This window comes from Hippoglossus hippoglossus, chromosome 22 (genome assembly GCF_009819705.1).
Source record: "Hippoglossus hippoglossus isolate fHipHip1 chromosome 22, fHipHip1.pri, whole genome shotgun sequence".
Classification (NCBI taxonomy): Eukaryota; Metazoa; Chordata; class Actinopteri; order Pleuronectiformes; family Pleuronectidae; genus Hippoglossus; species Hippoglossus hippoglossus.
This window is the reverse complement of record NC_047172.1, coordinates 3958100-3982026: the sequence shown is the minus strand read 5'-3', so window position 1 is coordinate 3982026 and position 23927 is coordinate 3958100. Positions and strand designations below refer to the sequence as shown.

Genomic DNA, 23927 nt, shown 5'->3' with positions numbered 1-23927 from the left:
CACGAGAATCCCGCAGGCTCCATCGTCTCGGCTTAACGAATGAAACTCCAAAGAATCTGTGACTTGCTACATCCTGAATACACCAGCAAACGTCCATGTTGTGTCTCTTCCCACAAACTGGAGTGTGTCTTTGTCCGAGCAGAAAGAACCCGAGGGAGCACAGGACGGAAAAAAGAAAGAGAGAGAGTTACAGGCAGTCGTTGTTTCTTCTTCTTTTCTTTCGGACCCGTGCCGTCGATCACGCTCGAGTCTGACTGTGAAATAGTTTTGTGTGTGTTCAGAGACAAGAGTCGTCTCCCATTCTGTGTGTATTTACATGCAAGCAATAATGAGTTGGGGTTGTTTGGAGCAGGGGTGGTGCAGTGAAGAGGAGGGAGAGGAGGAAGAGGAGGGAGAGGAGGGAGAGGAGGGAGATCTTTGCCTGTTTTGCTTATCGTCGTCATAGGACAAAAAAAAGAAAAGAGGAATGAATGAAGCTTATTTCATCATCGACGCCCGTGTAGTTTAGAAGTTGTGTTTCTAACATGTTTTAAGGGCTCGATGGTCACTTAGCGGCGAGATGACCATGAAACAAAACGTCCAGTTCGCGAGAGAAAAGCTGTTTTTCCTCGACACTGTACAGAACCTGAGCCTCTGCATCATCAAACAGCCTTTGACCAAAAAAACTAGAGGAATCATCCGCTTTCACGTTCCCACATTTCCAGGTTTCCCCTTTCTTCATGAGTTATTGGTCCGTAGCCCGCTGAGCGAAGCCGAAGATTTAAGTTCACGCAGCCGTTCTGGAGCAATATGTACCATTTTCTTTTTTTGCGGCGTCTTATGTTAATGTGACAATCTTATTGGTCTGAGTGAAAATGTGAATTCTGTCCGTGTGAAATTCGTAGGAGAGAGTTGAGGTCATTTGTAGGTCGAAATTTCAAATCTGCAAAAACGTGTTTAACTTTTGTAAAAACAAGTTGAACTTTCAGAGTTTCCGCTCTTAGAGATTCCACGAGGGGTCGAGGTTGGAACTCGCAATTTAGGAAAAAACGTTATGAATATGCCTTTAATTCATTCATACCTTTAAGGAAATGGAATCTGAAGAAGAAGAGATAAGTGATGAGTGAGTTTTTAAAACCTGTTACATCTGGTGTTCAGAAATGTGAAAGTTGCCTGTCCCTTCAGAAAAGAAAAGAAACAGACGTGGGATGAAATCAAACAGGACTTTTCATTTTCTTAAAATGTTCTGTTTTTATATGTGAAATTGTCTTTTTGTTGGAACGAACAAAAGGAGTTTATAATATGCAGTAATTTAGTGTTGAAACTCTCCGCAGTAGTTTGGGTGGAAACACACACTCGAGGATTCACGAGGGAATAATTGGATGTTTTTTTGGGAAAAATGCAGTTATTTATTCTTTCAGGGTTAAAGGAGAAGATTCACATCACTAATGTCTGTGTGGAGGAGCCAGTGTAAAGTTACAGCTAGCTTAGCTTAGCATGAGAATTTGAGAATATTTAAAGATGGACAGCTTCCCAAAAAGTGCACGTTAAGTAATTTTTTCTCAAAGATGGTTTTTGTTATTTTTAGGAAGTGGGAGGAAGAGGAGCTGCTTCGTCCATCTTCATTTACACAGTATGGATTATACGCAGTGATGGAAACAGCCTGTTGTCACAAAATCCTCCAGCTTCTTGGCAATGAGAAAAGTTAATTTCCGCCCCGAGTGGTCGAAACATTGCAGGAGGAAGTTTTTGTCGGATGTGACGACAGAAACCATCCGCAGCTCTGGTTTTATACTAATTAGTCAGAATTTGACCTTTGGATAAAACCAGACGAGCTGTTTCACCCTGTTTCTAGTCTTTATGCTAAGCTAACTAGCTGCTGGCTGTAGCGTCATATTCACCAAACAGACATTAGTATGGACTTTCTCCTCCACATCTCAGTAAGGACACAAATTAGCACATTTCCCCAATTTGTCCAGAAATGTGAGAATCTCCAGCCAGATGAAACCCGACGTGTGTTTCCGCCCTCGGAGGTTTCGCTGTAATGCAGTAAAGATGTCAGAGTGTCTCTCACCACACGGGAGTGCACTCCTCGTCACCGCTGAAGAAAAAGAAAACGAGGGGAATTCCACAAACTTTTACTTGTTTATTTTTTACGCAGCACTTCCAAAGGTTTGCCAAAAAGAAAAAAATCTCGTTTAATGATAAAGAAAGAAAAGAAAAATAAATTCTCAAGCGAACTTTGATGGAATCCCCTTCACTGAAGAAGCCTCATGTGCCATTGTTACTGTCGTGTTCATGTCCTCAGTGTCCGACACTGATCATTAAGGAACATGCTTCTGTCAGCATCGTGGAGCCAAGGGATGAATTCCATCTGCATGTCGAGCCACTTTGTTATTTATTTGTAAATGTGCTTTTATTTTTCTGACTGAACTGTGAAACCAGGGGAGCTCAGAACTCTTACGCCGATTCAACACTAATTCAACTTCAGATACAAAACATTTGACTGACAGATTGTTCTGATGCCAAAATCAAGAGGCCTTAATTCAGCAAAACTAGATTGTAAAAAGTCATTCCTGACAAGAAAAAGAAAAAAAAAAAAAAATCCAACGAAAGACTCCTTTGACCTGAAAGTCACGAGTGATTCATATATGAAATGTTAAGAAAAAACACTTTTGTACTCATTTTTACAGACTATTTATTAAACTGTGATTTTGTAAGAAATAAAAAAAATATCTAAAACTATCTGTGAGTCTGTCGCATGTGTGAAGATTTGAGCGCCGGCAAAACACGTTGCACAAGATTTATACAAACATGACTTTTATTTATTCGCTCACATTCAGAATTTAGACAAAGCAGAAACGGCCTCGGGGCTCGAGGTTAAGACAAAGCAGCTGTTTTCATGAATCACATGGAAATTTTATGTATTAGACTCAAAAACTGGGGTTTAGGGTCATTTTTAATAACATCAGCGCTTTCACCTTTTCTTCACGGTAAAGTTTTGGATTCTGGAAAATGACGTCGGGGGGAGGGGGGGGGGGGTGAAACTGCTGTAGATTCAGGGTTCAGGTTCGGGGATTAAGAGGCTCATTAAAACATGAGCCATGGGGTCGCCCCCGACCTTCAGGAGAATCAGCAGCAGGAGCACAAAACATCACAAGTTTAAATGATCCACGTGATTTCATGTTGCCTCCGTGAAACTTCATCCTTCATCCATCGACTTAAAACAGACAACAGACTGAAACAGCAGCAGGGTGCAGCACATCACGTAAGGTCGTATTTAAACTGACCCTCTCTCTACAAAGCAAAGAATCATAGGCTGATTGAGGTTATAAGCTGCTAACCTGCAGGGGGGGGGGGGGCAGTAGTTACATTCATGGGGAAAGTAAAGAGCAGGAAGCAGCTTCTTCTAAAAATCTCTTCAGAAATTTCAATATCTTAATCTGTTCATAAATAATCATTATACATCTTTTATGATAAAAAAAGTGTCCGTATGCAGTTACACGACGTGGTGCAGTTAGTGTTTGTCAGGTTCGGAGCTGGATTCTCTGCTCGAGTTCATTCAGGCTCCACATCTGGTTCTCAGGTAAACTCCAAGTCCTCCAGCGTCCACCACAGGTCGAGTGTATTCACTCACACACTCGGAACAGGTGGACAGACGCCACGTGCTGGTAGCGGTTCGGTCCCGGCTGGAAAACCACGTCATCCCTCCGCTCACTCAAGAAGCTCTTTGGCTTGTAAGATTCACAAAGTGGCTGCGGAAGCTTCAAAACCATCCGACCACTTTGAGCAGCAGAGGAGAAAAACAACGAGTTCCCCGTCCCGGTGCCGCGGCCGCTGGGCAGCGTCCGACCGTCAGTTGAGTTTGATGGGCAGGTCCTCTCCGTATTTGCGGAGGAACTTGCTGTGGTTGTGGTCGACGGACCAGAGGGGGGGGAGGTGGCGGGGCTGCATGCTGCTGAGGAAGTGCTGCCTCCAGCGACGCTCCAGGTCCATCAGGCCCTGAAGGCCCAGCCCCGCGTGCGCCTGCACCAGCTTCAGGCCGTGAGGCACGTACGCCTCATTGAAGATCCTTCAGGGGAGAGAGGGGCAGTTAGAGGACGAGTGCAGGTTCTCTTTAAAGGTGACAACAAACTCTGGAATGAAAGTTTTGTTAGAGTGTAAATCTGTGACGACGCAGCCGGAGTGGAAACTCACCTCGTCTCCAAACTGGCAGCGTGCTGCAGTGCCTCGTCGCTCAGCTCCTGCCTCTCGTTCATGTTGAGGAAGCCCCTGATCAGAACCTGCAGCTCGTCTCGCCGCTGCTCCGGCAGCCCGTCTCCCGCGGTGAGCAGAGCCCGAGCGGCCGACCGCACCCGCCGTCGGTCTGAATCCTCCAGCAGGCGAACTCCCTCCTCGCAGCCCTGAGGGGCGGCAAACTCTTCAGCCAGCTGCTGCTTCAGGAAGCCGTCGTGCACGTTGGAAGCGGCGTGGCAGCTGGTGCAGAGCAGCAGGATGTCGTGGGAGTTGTGGTCCTTCATCTCGGTGGGAAAATGTCGCCTGTACTCGTGTGGTACGATGTTTTTCCTGTGTGACCACAGAACAAGTCGTTTTAATCAGAACTGCAGAGTAATAAAGTTTTTCACCAACATGAGACGGATGAGATTAGAAATTTTAATCACTCAGTGTATGAATGTTTTTCTGAACGACGCCGCGAGCAACTAGTAGTGGAAGCTTTTCCAATGTGAGGATTTACTGCTCATTCTTACAAGTTCCTGGACTTGTACTGATTCATTGATAAACACCAACAGTAACAGAGAATCATGTCAAACCTGATGTAGGAATCAGCTTTTCCACAGACGACGCACAGATTCTCCTTGGCGGTCAGATAGTAGTCCTGCTGGGAGTCAGGACGTCCCGACGGCTCAAACAGCAGCTTCACCACAAAAGGATCTTCGCTCTGAAGCACTGAGTCAGAAACAGATCTCATTAGAAGACATTTTTCGATTTTCCAAAGTAGAATGAGAAATATTTTGTTTAGATTTGTAAACATTGCGGCGTACCTCCTATTCCTTTGTCCAGGTACCACTTGGCTTTCTTCTTGTCGCAGGTACACAGAGGCTGACCGTCGGGAGCGTAGAGGAAGCAGTTATCATAGAGAGGAGACTTCCTGTAACACAGACGGAGGAGATTTGGATTCAATTGAACTTACTTTTAATCAGAGGTTGATGAAAACTGTTGATTTTTAGCTGTTGGGAACAGTTGTTTAGTTTTCATTGTGTGTTGTCACCCCCCCTACCTGGCAGAATATCCCACACCCAGCGGTTTCCTCTTGTTGTTCCTTCGAGGGTCTGGGACTTGCTGATCTCCAGACTCTGGGCTTTCATAAGTGGGAGGTTTCCGCGTCCTCCGCCTCTTCTCTTTATCTGCCGCCCTGTCGTCGCCGTCTCCTCGGCCCCTGAAGGGCACGTCCACCAGGCCCTGGCAGCGGGACGCCAACTCGGAGTAGGAGCTCCCGCTGGATGAGTCGGGTCTGGCTTCAGAGTGGAGGCCGAGGAGATGGAGGAAGAGGGCGATGGAAACTTGAGCATCTCTGGCAGCATAAGTCATCTGGGACGAAGAGACGAGAAAGACTTTGATGAAAACTAGAACACTAAAGAAAAAGAGCTAGAGGACATATTTGAGTCTCAGCTGCTTCTGCTACAGAGAAGAAACCAATCAGATGTGCGAGCTGCAGTGATTTTAAAATGTTTTGTCATTGCAGGATGCGTGAAATGGTTTAACCTCTTCAACGCAGCAAAACACTAATTAGAGATCTCTCATGAGACGTGTCCATTTGTTGGTTCATTATGAAATTGTGGCGAATCATATTAGAATATGGCCGGCGACACAATCTAGATCATTGATGTATTTACTGAAGAATTAGATCTGAAAACTTAATTTTAAAAACTCTGTCACACAAAGGACGAGTACCTGCTCCAGCGTCAGTTGATCTGCCTCCCAGTCACTGCAGCGCAGCTCCAGAGATTTATCCAGAGAAACGTTCAACAGATCTGCTGCCAGGGACTTCAGACTGAGTCCATTAGTCACTGCTTGTCTGAAACAAGTGCAAACGAACATTTTGACTTTACATGAATAACTTCTCAGTGTGAAGAACTACAAACAAGAAACCCAAGCTGTACCTCTGTCTCAAGGCCAGGTAGCGCAGGTCGACCGTGCACGTCACGGACAGACCGTAGTCACGCGTCAGACGTTTGCCATCTTCATAGCAACCAACGCCGACTTTCAATATGTGGGGGTCTCTGAGGACTTCCATGAAGCTGAGAGGGAAGTTCTGCTGACCGCTGCGGAACGGCAGCAGCCTCACCAGGACGCACAGACCTGAATACGAGGCCATCTGCAACAGGGAGACCGCCGAGGTGTGGCCCTTCACAGAGACCTGCGACAGAAAACAGCAGCCGGGTCAGACCGGGACACGAGCAGCTTCACCGGTTAGAGAAGGACGACTGAGGAAAACTGATCTTTGAAATTTCATGTTTTTATCAAAGAATGAATGCAAATGCTACAGATATTTTTTTTTTTTTAGCTCAGCTGGGCCATAGAATGTAAAGATGGACGACATGACAGCATCCCCCAAAGTGTTGTGATCGCCCCCTGGTGGCTGTCTGCAGTTTCGTCATAAACCCTGATGGGACAGGCCCGAACTCAACAGTCAAAGAACACGTCACATAGATTTTTCTCGGTCGTTTCAGGTAGTTCTTATCACGCTGATGGTTTGTGTTCACATTTCTGATAAGTTTGGTTGTAATTAGTTAGTTGATGCTATAACAACAGGGTGACAGGTCATGATTGACAGCTGAGACTGACACGTGATTGGTCAGGTCCATGTTTCTGTGGGACTTCGCTAACATGGCTGCATTCCCCAATCGCTACTGCACAGGACGGACTCAAAGTGACGTCAAAGATGGCAGCGTTTGTTTCCAGGATAGTTTTGCTTCATTTCTGGATAGTGGGAGGAAGTGAAGACGTGTCGTCCATCTTTAAATACAATCTAAGGTCGGGACAAACCAAACGTGCAGGATCTACTGAACGAATAATTGCAGGAACTCCAATTGAGAATATTAATATGATTTTGTATTGTTAACTTGTTCCTGTGGGTAACTGTGGCCGCATGCAAAGAACAACAAACAAGTGAAAAACAGCCCGAGCACACGATACCGTACTGAGTCACCCAGGGTGGATTTGTCCTCTTCCCATTTTAAAAACATGCGAACGGTATTTCTTACGCCTTTGGTCTTTACCCATTCACAGTCGAGCCCGAGAACGGGGAACACCGACAGCTCCTTCTGCATCAGCGGCCACAGCTGCTGCCATTCCTCTTCAGAGCTCACCATAACTGGTTTCACCCCCAGCAGGTCTTCTGACGGGATCCGCACAGGAGGCGGCAGTTGTGTGGTCTGACACTCCACAGCCTTGAACTCCTTCTCCCCGGTGGCCTGCGGTTGGATGCATCGACACTTGGCGGCGGCGACCTCCGCTTCCACCGGAGGAGGAGCCTCCACGGGATCGGCCGCCTTCTGGACGGAAGGCAGCCTCTTCCTCTTCGTTCGGTAAACTCGCCATATGAGCAGCCCTCCCAAGGTCGCCCCGAGCACTGTGGTTACGACGGCAGTTAAAGACCCTCGATGAGACATGTCGACTTGTAGTGATTTTTAAAAAACAGGCTGAAAAAGTGCAAAGCAAGGGTCAAAAAGCACGAAAGCAAACTCAGTCTTCAGGGGCCAGATGGTGAGCGGGGTCACAAACTGTTACAGGAAGTGAAGAGATGTGTTACCTCTCCTGTGTCAGTGAGATCCCATGTGAGCCTAGTTGTGTTTCTGTGACCTGGACGGACACTGCATCTCTGGAACACAACAACAACAACAAAAACACACACACCACATATCATCCGGTCAGAAACTGTAGAAACAATCCAACTGTTCGTCTTTGAGTGGGAAGTGTTTTTAAATCCAGACTCAACACGTCACTAAAAACACGGTGACACGGCTTTGAGTGGAATTTGAATGTCGAGGCTTCCGGACACTTGGATGGAGGCATGTCGTGTTTTACTCCGTTTGAAGAATCTATCACTATTTACTTCAATTGTTTTGGATTTGGCTGCAAAGCTGTTTACCCCTGAAACTCCAGATGTGTGTTCTGTGGACTCAAACACTGAATCTGAGTGTGATGCAAAAAGAATCTGCAGATAAACAGAATATGAAACCGCATCATTAAAACACAATTCCTAATTGTCACCATGCATTAGATCCTCAGGAGGAGGAACTTGATGTCACCAGGTGTTTAAAGCGAGATGACAGTGAGATTCACAAACCAGAACAACGCAGGCTAGCATTAGCTTTTACGAACTTAGCTCTCAGGATTTTTGCAGGTGAAGTTAAAATAAAACAAGCTAACGAGATAAAAACCCAGACGTTTTTTCCTTTATACGAAAAACCAGCAGCTCAACACAACACCTGAGCTTCTACGTGTGTGTGTGTGTGTGTGTGTGTGTGTGTGTGTGCGGGTCAGAGTTCACGAGGAGCAACAACAACTAACTCCAGTGTGTTTGTCAGTCAAACGTTAAAGTTGAGCTACCACTTAGCAGCTAGCATTACCCGGGTCAGGAGGCAGAAACTAACCCGGGTTAGCGTCCTCGTTGTTGCTGACGTTTCCTTTAAGGGGGTAGAATGTCCGCGTTCGTTACTCCTGATGACTTCTTCTCGTTACGGTAAAGTTAAACCCTCGTTAGCTCCGGGTTCTAACACCGGAGCTAACTCGCTAACTCGCACCGGGCGGTTAACACGGGACTGACCCGGAAACGCGGACCCACGCAGACACGGTGCTGGTTCGGTTCAGCTGCTCCACGTGTTTTTTAAAAAAAATCTTACCTTTACGGTTTAAAGCAACACGACAGCAGCTGCTCGCGCGTGCACGTTTGTTTCTGTGTGATCAACTGGATCCTGACTTCCTGCTGCATTTATATCGACGGCGGCTGCCACCGGGACGCGGCTCTGTCGGTCAGCGCCCCCTGCAGGAGGGGCGGACTAACAACAACAACAGACTCGTGCACAACAACAGTTTTTGTTGAATCTGAAAATACAACGGGTCATTAGAGCTGCTAGGAAAGATACAGCTTTGATTTTTATAACCTCATTCAGTCTGGGAATAGTCTTAATATAATCTCATATCATAGTTATATCCTACATGTTTATTGTTTAGTGCAAAGTAGTGAATTGTTTCGTGTCAACAGAAAAGCATCACTATCTCTTAAACGCTTCAAATCATTGTTAAAGAAATATCTCTTCCCTTTGGCCTTTTATTTTATTATCATTATGATATTTTGCATATTGATGTTTTGTTTTTACACCTTTTACTTTGTAAAGCACTTTAGCGATCAAGTTGTTTTAAATGTGCAATATAAATAAAGTTGACATCTTCTCACCTGTTACCTTTCCCCTGATATTCATTACATTTAATATACTGTATTATGTGTAAATATAAGTCTATGAAATGCAATAAACATTATTTTTAATCCCTGAACACAAATTCCTCAAATTCTGTCTAAATAATTAGCTCAAGACTCAATCTACAATTAAATAGAACAGAAAAAGTGGTAAATTCTTCTCATTTGAGAGACTGGAACTGAATGTGTATGGTGGTTGATGTTTATATTTTTAATGCACTAATCCTGAGGAGCACTGTTAATCTCATTGTATCCTGTACAATGACAATAAAGCTTTCTATTCTATTCGAATATTGGTCATTTGTAGTGTTATAATTCTACAAAAAAGTTTCTAAATATTTTCTTTTCATATCCAGCTTGTGCCCTGAAGAATGGAACCCGTTACCTCATCAAGGTTAAACAGTTTTACTACTTAACATGTAAAAAAAAACCTTATTTGTTCAAGAACACAGACAACTCTTTCCTCTACCACCATCAATTTATTCAATCTTTTAGCTTCAGTATTTCTCGAAAGAAGTGGAATAAAGTAATGAAATAATTACAAAATGGAAAAATAGATCAGAGAATAGATCGTATTCACAGGTTTGATTAAAAAAAATAACAGGACAGAGAGAAATCCGACAGTGAGAGATAAAATCATCTTCTCTCACTGCAGCTTTCTGCTGACCGTCAGCAGGCTAACGGAGGTCAGGGCAGGTCAGCGTGCAGCGCCTCAGCTACTGCAGCACCACGACTGACTAAACCATGTTGATCAAGGTCACCTGTGAAGTCAAATCATCTACTTTAGTGCTTGTGCAAAATAAAATTTTTGAAATCAACTACTAAAAAAAAAAAAAATAATACAAGAAGTGAAGACATCCTACTGTGTGTTAAATAAAAAAAAAAAGAAAAACAAGCAAGATTGTTATCACACAAAATGAACGACGGGGAGGACAGAGGGAGTAAAATGTTAAGTACTGATGTGTACTAAACTATTAAAAGTACAGGTAAGAGAGGCAACCAGTCGGGCACCACCACCACTGCTAGGTCCACATTGATTGTTGCTGCAATGATACCGTATTTACAGTGAGATGCTTCACATCCAATCACAGGATGCAGTAGACGGCAATAAAGAGATTTTTTCTTCAAAAATAAAACAGTAAAACACAACAGTAAAGCAGCTGTCCCTTCACAAAATCTCTTTACATCACATTAAAAATTAGCACTGCTGTGAGCTGTGTACAGTATAGATTCTTTATAGATATATATATTTTATGTATAATATATAGGGTCATTTCTTGTATACACGAACATAAACTTGTCTCATTGTAGCTAGCCTGTGCCTTTGGCAAGATTACTTACAACTCTTCTGTTAGATTCCAAAGCTATTTAAAATATACTTAATGCATAAAAATAAAGATTTTGGCATTGTCTCACTCCATTCTTCTGCTTGGAAAGTTATTAATGAGAACTTCTCATCTGGAAGCCGAGTTCTCTCAGTGCTGCAGTTCCTCTGCCAGGTGATGGAGGTGTCGTCCTTTCAACAGGGGGCGCTGGGAGCTCGACCAAGCAAAGGAAGGCAGGGGACGGGAGCCGCCACACCTGGGTGGGGGGGTCGGGGGCTGACACGGGGCTGGGTGTGGCTCTGCACAGTGATTCCACAGGGTAATGACGACCTCGAGCTCCACAGCACAAACAAAACAATACAGACGATGCTAATGAAAAGCCTGGGGAGCAGCACCCTTGTTAACAGCAAACGGTTTTGTTTTTTTTAATCTCCCCTCACTGCTGTGCAGAGTTCTGCTCCCTGTTGATTCACCCGTTGCTCTCCGTTATCTGCCAGTTCTTTTCAGCCCTGCTGATATTGTCCGCTGAAGCAGAGATGAAGAGAGGCAGAGGGACTTTCCCCTCTCTTCTGTTGTCAGTTACCCACCTGTGCTCACTTATTGTCCATTACTCTCATCTCGAGCACAATCTTCAGAGCTGAATCTCAAAGGTCTTGTGCAGCTCGGTGGAGAAGGGATTTGTCGGGGAGGGTGTGGTGCGCTGGCGTGAGCGGCCCTCCAAGGCTGCCCACTGGGCCTCAAAGGCATCTTCCAGCGGCTGGGGGGGCGGCTCGGTGGCGAGGGAGGATGGAGCGAGTTGGGAAGGAGGGGCCCAGCTGTCTGCCCCATTAAAGGTCACACTACCATTGGATGACTGGAGGTGTATAGGGTTCATGGTGTGGGGGTGTGGGGGTTTGATGAAGGGGCTGATGTTGCCCACATGCTGGGTGTCATGCTGGGGTGTCGTAGAGGCAGCGACGGGGAACGGCTGGGGTTGCGTGGCTGAGCCGAACACATTAGCCACCATCTGCGAAGGAGTGATGCCGACCACGGGCGCGCCGGGCTGAGGGAATGGCAGCCCGTTGGACATGGGGTAGGAGGCTGGAGCCTGACCATGGAAGGCGAGCTGCCGGGGGGGCAAAATGGGCACGACGGGGGGCAGAGAGGTCATGAAGGGAACAGAAGGAACAGACGCCACAGGAATCTGCACAGGGGCAGTGAACGCCTGGGTGGGAGGCGACGCCGCTGCCATGATCGGATTGGGCAGCGGAACTCGGATGGACTTGGTTACTTCGTCCAACCACCGGTCCGCTTCTGATGGCGTGCGCCTGTGAGACGGTAGGACTGGGGAGGATGGGGGGGGCTCGACTATCACCGGAGTAGGAGATGACCAGTCACCTCCTGTTGTCAGCGAGCACACAGAAAAGAAAACAACAGACACAAAATATTACTGGTACAGTTTACCGTTGAAAAAAGGGGAATTGAACACATTCAAAGTGAGTCACAGTAGGTATAATCAGTTCCTGCTTCCAAAGTACCTGTATTACTTAATTACTAAGGAAGTAAAACAAAGTTCTGCTCCTCATAACTCCAGAACTGAAGTGTGCACTGAATCTATGTGTATCATATCATTGTGTTCAGATTTAGCTCAGTTATGAATCTAAGGTGAGTATGTTTCTCACAAATTGCATCAAGCAGGTGTGAAGAGTTGGAAAGTGCTTAAAACGCCTCAGTGATTTTCAAGTCGCTGCTGCAGCTGCCGACCTCGCTGATAAGAAGGTCAAACCACAATGATTAACCACCGGTTGTTCAGAACAGCAGCATGAACCTGCAGCCTTTGTGTTATGAAGATCAACTTTGACCTCTTTTCAATGTACAATCAGACTTAACCTGTCTAACTTGGTGACATTCAGTTGCTGTATCTCAAAGTCCGTTATGATTCATCCAAAAGGTCAAAATCCCACATTTGTCCTGTCAGTACCAGACTCTCATGCATCCTGTGACGTGCAAACATAACAGTTTAATCTCCCCGTGGAGCTGCTTACCTGGCTGTGCTGAGGCCGGGGCCCCTGCTGGGGTCTTGGCCCAGGGGTTAGTTTCTCGGGCAGGCAGGGCAGGGGGCAGAACTGGGGGGTTAGCAGTAGCAGCAGCAACAGAGAAGGCAGGAGCTGTGCAGTTCACTACAGCAGATAAAAGACAGATGCTAGTACGAAGCAAGCGTGTGTGACGGGCGTCGTGGACACGACTCTTGTTAGACATGCACAATGCTACTGTGTCGTTAATTTGCAGTCTTAACGATTGTTAATCACACATGTAAATTACACGGCACTCACTCTCTCTCTCACTGCAAATTCAATTGCACTCAGTATAATTTAAGTTTATTCATTTCCTATGGAGACAAATTAATCACAAACTCAGCAGAAATGTGGGAAACTGATGAATGGGACTGTTGCCCAGAAAATTTGGCTACAAATAACTTTTGGCCGTCATCTGAAGTGAGCGACTAATCTAAGCTTCATCGTTTCTCTACTAAACGGAGCGGTTCTGTTTGGCAAATGCAAAATGGCTGAGAAGTTGATTACTCTTATTCCAGCTTCTCAGGTCTCTAGACTTTTAAACTAATAGCTGCAGGACACTAAAATGTTTTATAAGCACTTCTGAGCTCGTACAGTGAAATAATTCAAAGCAGCTATAAGATAAAAAACAGAGCAGCAATGAAAAGCATCAGAGGACCGATGCAGACTCGGAGCACGAGGCAAACTGTAATTTGTGAATATGGGCAAAACAAATACAACTTGATTGATTGCCTATGTTGTTGAGTTATTTAGACCACACAGAAACACACACAGACGCCTCTCACACCACACAGCTGCGCAGATGCCCAGTTACACACGTTAGATGTCGAAGGCTAAAAGAGGAGGTTTTACCTGGTGCTACAGGAGACTGTGGGGATGAGGCTGGCTTGGGCATTGGTGCTGAGGAGAAGGGGTCCTCTGGGGGCCCGCTGAATGCTGATGTGATCTGAGTACACAGCGAACTGATGCTGTCGCTTTCACCTTCAACCTCAGCAACTACAGGAGGACACCAGGGAAAGGATAACCGGAGTTAATGGAGGAGAAAATATCACTAACATACGTAAAAGAAAGGACACGACTCATTAGAAGATAGAAAATGGTTGTGTTCTGCGAATGTGTTCATGTTTGATTAGTCAGTAATGCAAAATATATTTCTAAAACCAGACTGAAAAGATAGTTTATTCTGATGTGTAAAGTGATAAAAGAGCTGGAGACACAGATCGTGGGTCAGGATCCCAGACTAACCTGTATTTGTCATGGGGAAGTCGGACTTCCGCTGCATGGTGGAGGGCAGCTCGTTCATACGCAGCGACATCTGTCTTTTGAAGGGAGACGTCTTCTGACTGAGGACTGGGAAGCCTCTGAAGGAGCCCTGCCTGGCGAGAGCCTCAGCTGGTGCATGTCTGCGGGGTATCGCCTGAGCTCCCAGCGCGGGCAAAGAGAGAGGCGGGGAGGACGAGGGAGAGGGTGAACCTCCTCCCTGGTGTGCGGAGGAGTTTGTCACCGAGTTCCCAGAAACATTCACGTCCGTCTCTGCTGTTGGAAAAGAGCAGTGCAACAAAACTCTTAAAATTACCAACATTTTTACAGATGTGAAACCGAGCAGCAATACAATGAATATAAGTTTTACATGCTATTGTCTTTGTATTCACAAAAACACCTCGGTTAAACTGGACAACCATTTTCCCAGATCAGGGAATAACAACACAATAAATACGGACCTTTTTTAGCATCCTGTAGCTGCCGCATGACTTCCTCCCGCTCTGCCGCCTCTGTTGCTGTGGTAACACGAAACGAGCCCTCGCGGGTGAAGGTGGTTCTGTTGGCGTCAAAGGTTGCCGTGACCCCACACTCCTTCTCCCGTTTCTGTTTCCGCTCCAGACAGGCGGCGAACGCACAACCCACAGCGTGACTGAGGCGCTCTCCCTGAAAAGAGACGATGGAAAACAAATCGTAAGTTACTGGAGGAACCACTACAGACCACAACCATCACAGTATGACAGTAATATAATGGTCTCTCCTTCACCCGAGCTCACTAACAATTAATTATTCTATTATAACATGATATAAATCGTAGTTTACTTTAGAGCAACAACTAAATTATTTTAATCATGTTTCAAATCAATCGACAACCAACAGTTCAAACCCCGAAATATTCTATTTATTTTGATACTGAAAGAACAACGTACTTGAAGAGATGAAAACAGAGAATATTTGATTTAATAAACCTTGATAAATTGCTTGATTATAAAAAAATATCAATCAAAATGCTGTTGTACAAAAATATAATAGGGTGGTTAAAAGAATATATGTAAATGTATTTTATTATGTACTGTGTGTGAGCCATCTGTTTGTATTCAAGCTTCACAATGATTTCTCACCGAGTCTTTGATGGCCATGAAACAATGGCAGATCCAGCGCCGCGTGGTGCCGTCCCTGCAGATGTAAGAAAACGCCCTCTCGAAGTTCCGGTCCGGAGCGCAGAACGACACCTTCTCTATTGTCTGGTCTAAAATCAGGTCCTGCAAAGAGAATAACCATTACCTCATTATTAGCAGCTTCGAAGCTGTGGTCAGGGTCAAGTGACTTTCACTCCAGTCTGTTCGAAATGCTGCATGAATGAAGAGTACTTCACTGAGAAGGCTCCGAGGGTGCTTGAATAACACTGAACTACAACGAGCTCCAGAAGCAGCTGTCTGCACCTGAACACGACATAACGCTGAACCTCACGAAATCCTGGATCCTTTTATTGCTTTTAACAACACAACTAAATAAATGCAAACAAAGAACAGAACCAGGACTCAAGGTGAAATACAAGATCCTGGACCGGTTAAAAATATCTTTCCATAAACTACAGCATGTGCTCATATGGTAAAAAACAATCTCATGATCGATTATCACTATATTTTAGTGACAATTGAACAATTAAGTTACGAGGTGTGTGTACACAGAAATGAACACACACCTCAGAAAGACTGGTTCTTTTAACTACGTACACTTAAAATTAGACTCACACACAAAACAATGGCCGTAGTTAGTTACAGGGCATTTAATAACAAAACTTAAACGGATAAATTATGTAGATATAGAAAACACAACAGCCATGTGCCTTCTCTTTTTATTGCTCTTTTGAATTCCTCCTGTTTATAACCTACATCCTCGAGTTTTCTTAAACGTGCTTTGAATGTTTAAACAGACTACATTTGATGCAGTACCAGAACTTTCCAGCAGGTGTCCCTGTGACCTATAATGTGAAGGCGTTAAATCAACTCGTACTTCCTACAGGTGCCGTGAGCACATATTTCCAAAAGGGCCTTTTTCCTTTTTTAGGTCACTAGACCAGACCAGCTTCACCTCCATTATTAACTCAAACAGCTCAGCAGCTTCCAGCTTTAATGCTGCTAAATCCACATGTGCTTCCTCTGGCAGCGCTTTCTGTTTGATCAAGCCTGTGATAAGAGGAACGAAGGGACTTATTACCTTTGTTTTGTCGTCTACAACGCGAAGACCATCTGCCGACACCCACAGCACGGCCCGCACCGGCTTCTTCCCGGCCTGCCAACACACAAAAGGAACAGGAACAAGTTAAGAAACAAAAGAAACCGCTCCAGTATGTCCATATCCTCCAAGATTAGCTCCCTTTGTACCTATTCAACTCTCTCACACACACACACACACACACACACACACACACACACACACACACACACACACACACACACACACACACACACACACACACACACACACACACACACACACACACACATAGAGAGAACACACCTGTAAACAAAGAGAAAGCACCAGGTAAGAGACAAAAGAGGAGACACCAATCAGGATTTGTTTTTTTCTGAGTGCTGTGTCATTCACTAGTTCCCAAAATTGAATCAAAGACACAAAAGGAGATTTGGTGCACAGATGCAGTCGACAGTGGTGGCCACATGGGTTAGAATAACAATAAATTATTTGTGTGTGTGCACCAAAAAGTCACTTTTCATTCATACAAGCTGTTCATTGTTCCGTTCTTGGTTCAAGGAAGAAGGGCTGAACGGAGAGAAGGCACGCCTGTTAATCAAAAAAAAACAACCCACACGCATACATAGAGATACACACACAAACACAGATAAGTGCCCCACCCCACACTAAACCACCCCCACCTGCCCACAGACATGCATCACTGTGTTTGCCTCTCTCCAGACTGATCTCTCGCGTGCATCAGTGTCTGTGTGTGTGTTTCTTCCAGCCTTCAGACGTGATCAAAAGGGTGAAGTGTTACGTGACAGGAGGAAAAAAAATTATATTAATAATAGGAATAATAGAGAGAGAAACACACTCAAGACACACAAAGCAATAACTTACTTTTGCAAAGAATCCTTTGAAGAATTTCCTGTCCTGGAGGGTGGGTGAGAGGGATGGAGGAGACGGAGGGAGGAACAAGGCATGAAAATGTTACCTAGGAAGTCTAAAAATTGACTGGAGCCTACGGGGAGGGATTTGATTTTTGGGTTTCGTTGAGGTGAAGGTGGGTTATGAGCGAGTGAGCAAGTGAGCGAGTGAGTGAGTGAGCGAGTATAGACTGTATATGAAGATGAACAACATGACGGCTCACAAAAGAGAAGCAAATTCATCTGGATGTCTGCAGTATAGATAATAAACCCCATATTCACCATGTAAGCAGATGGGACATGGATCAAATTAAAAAGTCACTTAAAAAGGTACACACTTCAAATTATTGTTTCTCAAAGACGGTTTCTGTCATTTCAGGTGACATTTGTGTTAAAGTTTGATAGTTTTAATTATTTGATGCAAAAAATTGGGGTTAAATGTCGTGATTGACAGCCGAGACTGACTCGCGATTGGTCGATGTATCAGCAAATGACGTTGAAAGCACAAGATGGCAGCAGCTGTATCAAAGATACTTTAGCTTTATTTATTATTATGTTTGTAAAATTGTAGGAAGAGGAGACGCATCATTCATCTTTATACAGAGTTTATGTATAGACTGTACATTTATGTATAGACTGTATATTAAGATTGACAACATGACAGTTCCCAAAAGTGAAGCCAAATCATCTGGATCACCCCCTGGTGGCCGGCTGCTGTAAAGATCATAAACCCCACCTCTTCCACATCAGTGGATTGGACACTGACCAGACTAAAAGTCAGTATATATAAAGTACATATTAAAAAAAAGCTGTTTGTACAATGGGAATAAGAAATGAAATCGTTCATCTTCAAATACAGTCTATGAGTGAGTGAGTGAGTGAGTGAGTGAGTAAGTGAGTGAGTGAGTGAGTAAGTGAGTGAGAGATAATGGATCATGTAGCTCCACATGATTCCAAACTGACAGATGTTTGAATGTGGTCGTTATTGTATTTATGATCACCGTTAGTACTACCACAACACGGGAAGCCAGTAAACCACATTACTGTTTCCCTCTCGATCACCCCGGCAGCAGGAAATGACGCCCTCAAGTTCTTCTGTGACAGAAATCGACAGCAACAAGTCTGCAACACTACAGCAGTACTACCAAGCTGCCTGGACAGAGGAGATAAAGCCTGCAGACCTTCAGGTGTGTGTATCTGCGGAGGGGTTAAACCCATTTTATTCTTTCTCCTCTGATTCCTAGACCGAGATGTGCTCCTTCCATGGGTGTTCAGCAGACAGAAACAGATTCCCACAGGCGGCAGCTTGACCTCTGAGTCTGTTCACTGGTTGGCCAGAATCAGGGTCAAGTTTAGGCCGCCACAACCAGACCCAGCCTGGTGCTAATCCTCCCTTTCACCCCTCGCTCCCTGATTGTTCCTCTCCTCCCCATAAGCTGTGAAAAGGAGTGCCACTCCGCTCCTGTTACTCAGCCGTGGTGGAGACAGCACTCAGAGCACCATGTTAATGCATGATTTAACGTGTTAACCAGCAATGGAGATTCATTCCAAATGAGCTCAGCACTTGATAGTGTGCCAGCGTAGCGTAGAGTAGAGTATGCTCAGCTAGTATTAGTATGCTAGGTGGTTAGGGGGGAAAATATCTATAAGGTTGTGATAACTAGAATGGGAGGTTATGTGAGGGGAGGGGGATTTGAAGGCATTTCTCTGCATTAAAACCTGCTTAAAAAGACAAAAAAAAAAGTGTAACACCAACAAAAAGAACATTATTCGGGTATTAAATAGGTGATGAAACTATAGAAGGGGAAAAAGCTTTGTGGGCAGAAAGAAAAGCTGAGGTTTGAAAGATTAAAGTGAAGCCGACACGTCCAAAACAAAAACAACTGGAGCATGAAACTTACTTTGTACCCAACAAGGGTTTCTGTGTCGATAAATACTAGACCGCATTTTAAAAGACAACCTTAACACACACAGTCAAAACCTTTTGGTGATCGTATCACTGTGATACTACCAGGCTGGTGCCAAGAACAGCATGAGCCACCAGCTGGATGTGCGACATTAAAAGCACACATCTTGTGTAACATCTGTGACAGTCACACCTTACAACATGAGCTACAGATACCTCTAGTCCAAGATAAGAGTGTATGTCATCCTATTACTTTACCCGACACGGTCAGCGCTCAAGCCACCACCCTGCAGGACAGGTGCATGTGAGCTGTTTGGGGTCCGATGCTGATTTGGACCATGACAGTTGATTTCTAAGATGTTATCAAATCCTTATGGCAAAGGAACGTGATTGAGGCCTGATATTTCATGGTTTAATCGTATACTTTGTTGTAAATACAAAAAAAATACCCGTTTTTATCCCGGCACATAAGGCTCATACTTGCCGGGCTCTAATGTTTATGTTTAGTTAGTTCAGGACATGAGCAGACGCGGCTCTGTGTTGAATGAAGACTTTGTTGTGTAGCTTCCTGCCTTTGGTGTTTACACAGGAAATATCTCTAGTGAGGGTGAAAAGGCGTCAGCGACAACTTTGCAAACCATGTGACGCTAGAAGCCTTAATTGAAACGGCCAGGTTACACAAACCACCTGATGAACTCTGATACATGTCAGTGATGCAGCCTGAGGCTACTGGGTGTTGATGTACAAACACAATTGAAATTCTTCCAGCATCATGGTGGGGTGCCTCACCCAGTCAACACAGAGGAAACAACCTTGGTTTCTATGAGCTCCTGAGAAGCAGCTAAAATATTCCCGCTGATGGAACACAGAATACACCACAAACCCTGGGCCAGTGGCCAAATGCAATAGCAGGAAGTGACATCACGATGACAAAAAAAAAAAAAAAGGGCAGTTTGGAGGTTGACGCTACCGCAATGCAGCCTCCTCCTCCTCCTCCTCCACCCGCCTCCATCCTTCCCTCTGAGTCACAGGTCGCAGAGCTGCGAGAAAACTCTCATTACTGTCCCAAAGGCTGCTGAGAAAAACAATGGAGTTGGCTCAGAGCTGGAGTCTTCACACACACACACACACACACACACACACACACACACACACACACACACACACACACACACACACACACACACACACACACACACACACACACACACACACACACACACACACACACACACACACACACACACACACACACACACACACACACCCTCCAGCTCAAGGCACATTTATTTCCCTGTTGTTCCTACTGATGCAGCAGAGAGAATTATCTCTCCGTTGTTCTTCATCTCTCTCGTCTGGCCTGAGAACGCTCGGCCTGATGCTGCCAGATTGTGTTGATGATGTGGCTGCTGTCTGGCAGACGCTAGCTGATTTTCAGGAAACAGCTTCCTTTACTTAGCCCACATGAGACAATGAGAGCCCACAGGTGAGGGCCTGGTTCCAGACAAATGTGGGTTATTAGTTCCTGGAAATAAGAGTTTACACTGGCAGTATTTGTTGCCTGGCAACAGTTAGCTGCAAGAGGGAGGACCTGGGTTCGTCTGGAAGGTTAAGCGCTGACATGGATAAATGGCGTCAGGGGAAGGCGTATTTTTGTGCCAGTGAGTTTTGCTGTGCTATATAAGACAGAGTCAGCCTTCCTGCCAGCTTCCCCTCCGCATGTTAAGAGAAGACATCCCATTAAAATGATGTAAGATGTAAAAACAGAAACCTCATTTGGCCCCAGGCCCCGAACACCATTGATCAAGAATCCATGACTCAAACCTTGTTTTGTTGATCCAAATCACTGTATTATTCTTTTTAAGCAGGTCAATGTAGAGCAACGCGGGATGAAAGTGCGGCATTAACAAACTGCTCTCGTCGGAAAAATCACTGAACTCCAACACTAATTATAATGGAAAGAGAATTAGAGAAATGGAAATGAAAAGTGCAGAGCGACGCAATGCAGCACAACTCTTCTGTTATTCCACTGCTCTCAGCCCCGTTGCTGAATGTTGGTGAATATTAATGTTACAGAATTATGAAATAATGAAAATTATGTAGTTGAAAAACTTTCCCAAAGCCTGGAAATTCTATTTTTATTGTGCGATGGCATCTTGATATAAAGAGTGTGGGATAAGTCAGCAGACTATGAATGAGACAAGAATGCTTAACAGTCACGGATTGCACAACAAGGAAACAAACCTGGGAGGGGATAAGAAAAAAATGTCACGGCCGTACGGAGGACAGGAGGACAGGAGACATGAGGACAGGAGGACAGAAGCACCCGCCTCCTCCTTTTGATTTGGCTCCATTTTATGTGCCTTGTTAAAATGACTGGATCTCAATAAGATCTCACAGCCTCAGGCTCTGTGTCTACACCATGTGACCTCATCAAGCTCCAGAGTGTATGTCCTGCTGTGTGTGTGTGTGTGTGTGTGTGTGCGTGCGTGTGTTTATTAGGCTTGCATGTATGTGTGTATAGTCAGTGTGTTTGTCTGCTGTTTCTATGGGTACACGTCTTCCAGTGTGTGCTGCTGTGTGAACAAATGATTTGCCTGCAAGCCATCTCTGAGTGTGTGTTTTAATTGTGTGTGTGTGTTAATTCTCACACACACACACACACACACAATAATACAACTACAGGTGTCTACAAGTATGTGCATGTTATAAACTTAGTGCTGTATAAGTGTGTGTGTGTGTTGCTGGCATTCATATGAACGTTCACTTTTATTATTATCTCCACCAAGGATTCTACTTTTTGAGAGCACTGAAAAACCAACAAAGTAATTCATGAGTCATGTCTTGAAAACGATGACGTGTAAAACACTAACGGGAGAAGCACGCAAAAGTTGCACCTGATCTTAAAAGTACATACACGCACATGACGCATCAGGTGGACGTTGACTCAGCTCACTGAGTAGAATATGCAGTTCAACTAAAAGGCCCTGAACAGAATCCAAAAGTGTTGATAACAGGAGAAACAGGGTGTGAGCTCTCATTTAATCAGTCATGTCAAATTGAAACTGAACGCTAACTACAGATACTTCAAGCAGGAGTTTCGTAACTATGATACCTGACATGAGGATCCTCCTGAACAGGAATCTCTAATCATACAGTCCCTGGTAACAGACCTGTCGACTCAGATTTGTCTGTGACTTTAGAGAGTCAGCCTCATATATACACACACGACTATATAAACTGGGTGGGGCCTTGGCAAACAACTGACAACATGGAAAAGCGATTGCTCTACAGTTTCTCCCCCTTCCCCTCCCCTGCTCCCCAAACTGGAATTTGCTCCTTTTTGTGCAACTCCGCTGGAATCTGCCGCAGCAGGAAGTACACGCCGGCCTATCTACTCTGGCTGAGAGAGCGTGCTCGGAAAGGAAGAGACGTTTCAGAACAGAGCCCAACGCCCCTGGAGGTTGTGTGTAGGTCATGCTGGGTGGAGACGCTCATTGACAAATGGTAAGAATCAGCCACACTCGGGCCTCTATGTACAGAGACTCCTAGACAGGAATAAACACAGACGAAACACGGAGGAGAATAAAAGTGACAGAAGATAGAGGGCTGTCGTGAAACAGACGTTAGAGAATGTCAGTTGGATTCTGGTTTCAAAGAGAAGGAAATTAATGGAGGAAAAGATTAAAAAAAAAAGAGAGAACAGATAAAGAGGAAGGAGGATGTCTGGTGTTTAACAGCCTCATTCCTGGAAGTACTGTGAAACGTACCGTCTTCAGCCGCTTCACTGCATCCTCGCATATGTGCATCCCCCTGGACTCCTCCACTTCCACATGTCCCAGGTACTGCAGGGTAGAGAGGGGAGAGAGAGAGAGAGAGAGACTAAGTAAAACTGTGACAAACCTTTCCTGTGGCCATCTCTACTCAAGTTTAAGTATGGCTCCCATAATAAACTCTGGAATTAGATTGGGTATTTAAATAAGTCCCCCCCCCCGGTATACTGGCACTGGTGATTTATAAACCTAATTAATTAACATTTTGAGGTCAATCACAGTTCAATTGCTCCCTGGTTAATCCCCATATTTTTGAAAGTGCTAAAAATTGCTATTGAAAATACTGAACACGCCAAAGAACTATGAATAGATGCAACAGAGAGTGAGAGAAACAAAAACATGGAAGGAAGCTGCTCTTTGTGCGTGGTCGACCGGCAGCCTCCTCCTGTGGCTCCGTGTGGACCTAGAAACCTGGCCTGCATCATTGTTTTGGCTCATCACACGCAAATACAGATGAGATCAGATCAGGTATAGTGTCGATTGCAGGAAACTAACCTTCCTGAAATGATTTACAGCAATTACAGTTTAACCTTTCTAGAATCAGTTGTATGTCTAAGGAAAACATATCAAATCTCACAACTGTTGTATTTCAGCTTGTGGCCTTCATCAGGGTCAACCCCATCCTGAAGGACGCTCTTCACACTATGAGTTTGGGTTGTAACTAAGTATTCTTACCTCCACCGAGGACGTAAAAGATGTTTTTCATCTGTGTTTGTTAGGTAGAAGGATTATAGAAAAACTGGAGGCGTGGGGCATGACCCAAAAAAGAATCATTAACTTTAGGTGTGGATCCAGGAATTCATTTTCACTTTCATTAAATGCAAGATAGCAAGCTGATTGTTGATGTCTGTAATAATAATAATACATGGATCATGATGACTATAAATGTGGTTTTATAAGGGGACTGCTGGGCCTTGGCAGAGGTGTGCACTGACAGCCATTAAAGTTACTATTAATTCATCTG

General features: G+C 44.7%; 2 protein-coding genes and 1 long non-coding RNA gene across 9 annotated transcripts in view; 1 reads left to right on the top strand and 2 right to left on the bottom strand.

The window, feature by feature from the left end:
• The first annotated feature begins 279 nt into the window (after positions 1-279).
• Positions 280-21832, top strand: LOC117756422. The gene is made up of 3 exons (XR_004612807.1): positions 280-292; positions 1087-1095; positions 21420-21832. It is a non-coding gene; the product is annotated as an uncharacterized LOC117756422 (long non-coding RNA).
• exd2 (exonuclease 3'-5' domain containing 2) lies at positions 2779-8982 on the bottom strand. 2 transcript variants are annotated; one of them, XM_034576927.1, is made up of 10 exons: positions 8886-8982; positions 7793-7861; positions 7245-7682; positions 6141-6397; positions 5932-6055; positions 5258-5568; positions 5022-5128; positions 4791-4926; positions 4177-4545; positions 2779-4051 (listed from the first exon to the last, which is right to left on the bottom strand). In XM_034576927.1, the coding sequence occupies exons 3-10, from the start codon at positions 7650-7652 to the stop codon at positions 3835-3837; spliced, it is 1929 nt and encodes a 642-aa protein (XP_034432818.1). In that variant the 5' UTR covers positions 7653-7682; positions 7793-7861; positions 8886-8982; the 3' UTR covers positions 2779-3834. The 2 variants fall into 2 exon arrangements, with proteins under 2 accessions (XP_034432818.1, XP_034432819.1); XM_034576928.1 differs by having other exon boundaries at positions 7260-7682.
• numb (NUMB endocytic adaptor protein) overlaps positions 9920-23927 on the bottom strand; it is a 39107-nt gene continuing 25099 nt past the window's right edge. The window contains exons 3-11 of one of the 6 annotated variants that reach the window (XM_034576922.1): positions 22901-22975; positions 17199-17231; positions 16320-16394; positions 15221-15361; positions 14561-14765; positions 14085-14372; positions 13692-13835; positions 12810-12944; positions 9920-12165 (exon numbers count right to left, since the gene is read on the bottom strand). In XM_034576922.1, the coding sequence (XP_034432813.1) occupies positions 11417-12165; positions 12810-12944; positions 13692-13835; positions 14085-14372; positions 14561-14765; positions 15221-15361; positions 16320-16394; positions 17199-17231; positions 22901-22975 (1845 nt within the window). In that variant the 3' untranslated portion in view covers positions 9920-11416. Of the gene's footprint in view, positions 12166-12809; positions 12945-13691; positions 13836-14084; positions 14376-14560; positions 14766-15220; positions 15362-16319; positions 16395-17198; positions 17232-22900; positions 22976-23927 lie in introns of all 6 variants that reach the window. The other 5 variants (XM_034576921.1, XM_034576924.1, XM_034576925.1 and 2 more) reach the window with 5 other exon arrangements.

What these genes read in the sequence shown, in the direction of transcription:
- exd2 (XM_034576927.1), bottom strand. Translation starts at nt 7,652, where the DNA reads ATGTCTCATCGAGGGTCTTTAACTGCCGTCGTAACCACAGTGCTCGGG. An exon ending in CCTGGACAAAGGAATAGGAG is followed by an intron (nt 4,927 to 5,021) that starts GTACGCCGCAAT and finishes TTTCTGACTCAG; the next exon opens with TGCTTCAGAGCGAAGATCCT. An exon ending in GCTGCCAGTTTGGAGACGAG is followed by an intron (nt 4,052 to 4,176) that starts GTGAGTTTCCAC and finishes TCTCCCCTGAAG; the next exon opens with GATCTTCAATGAGGCGTACG.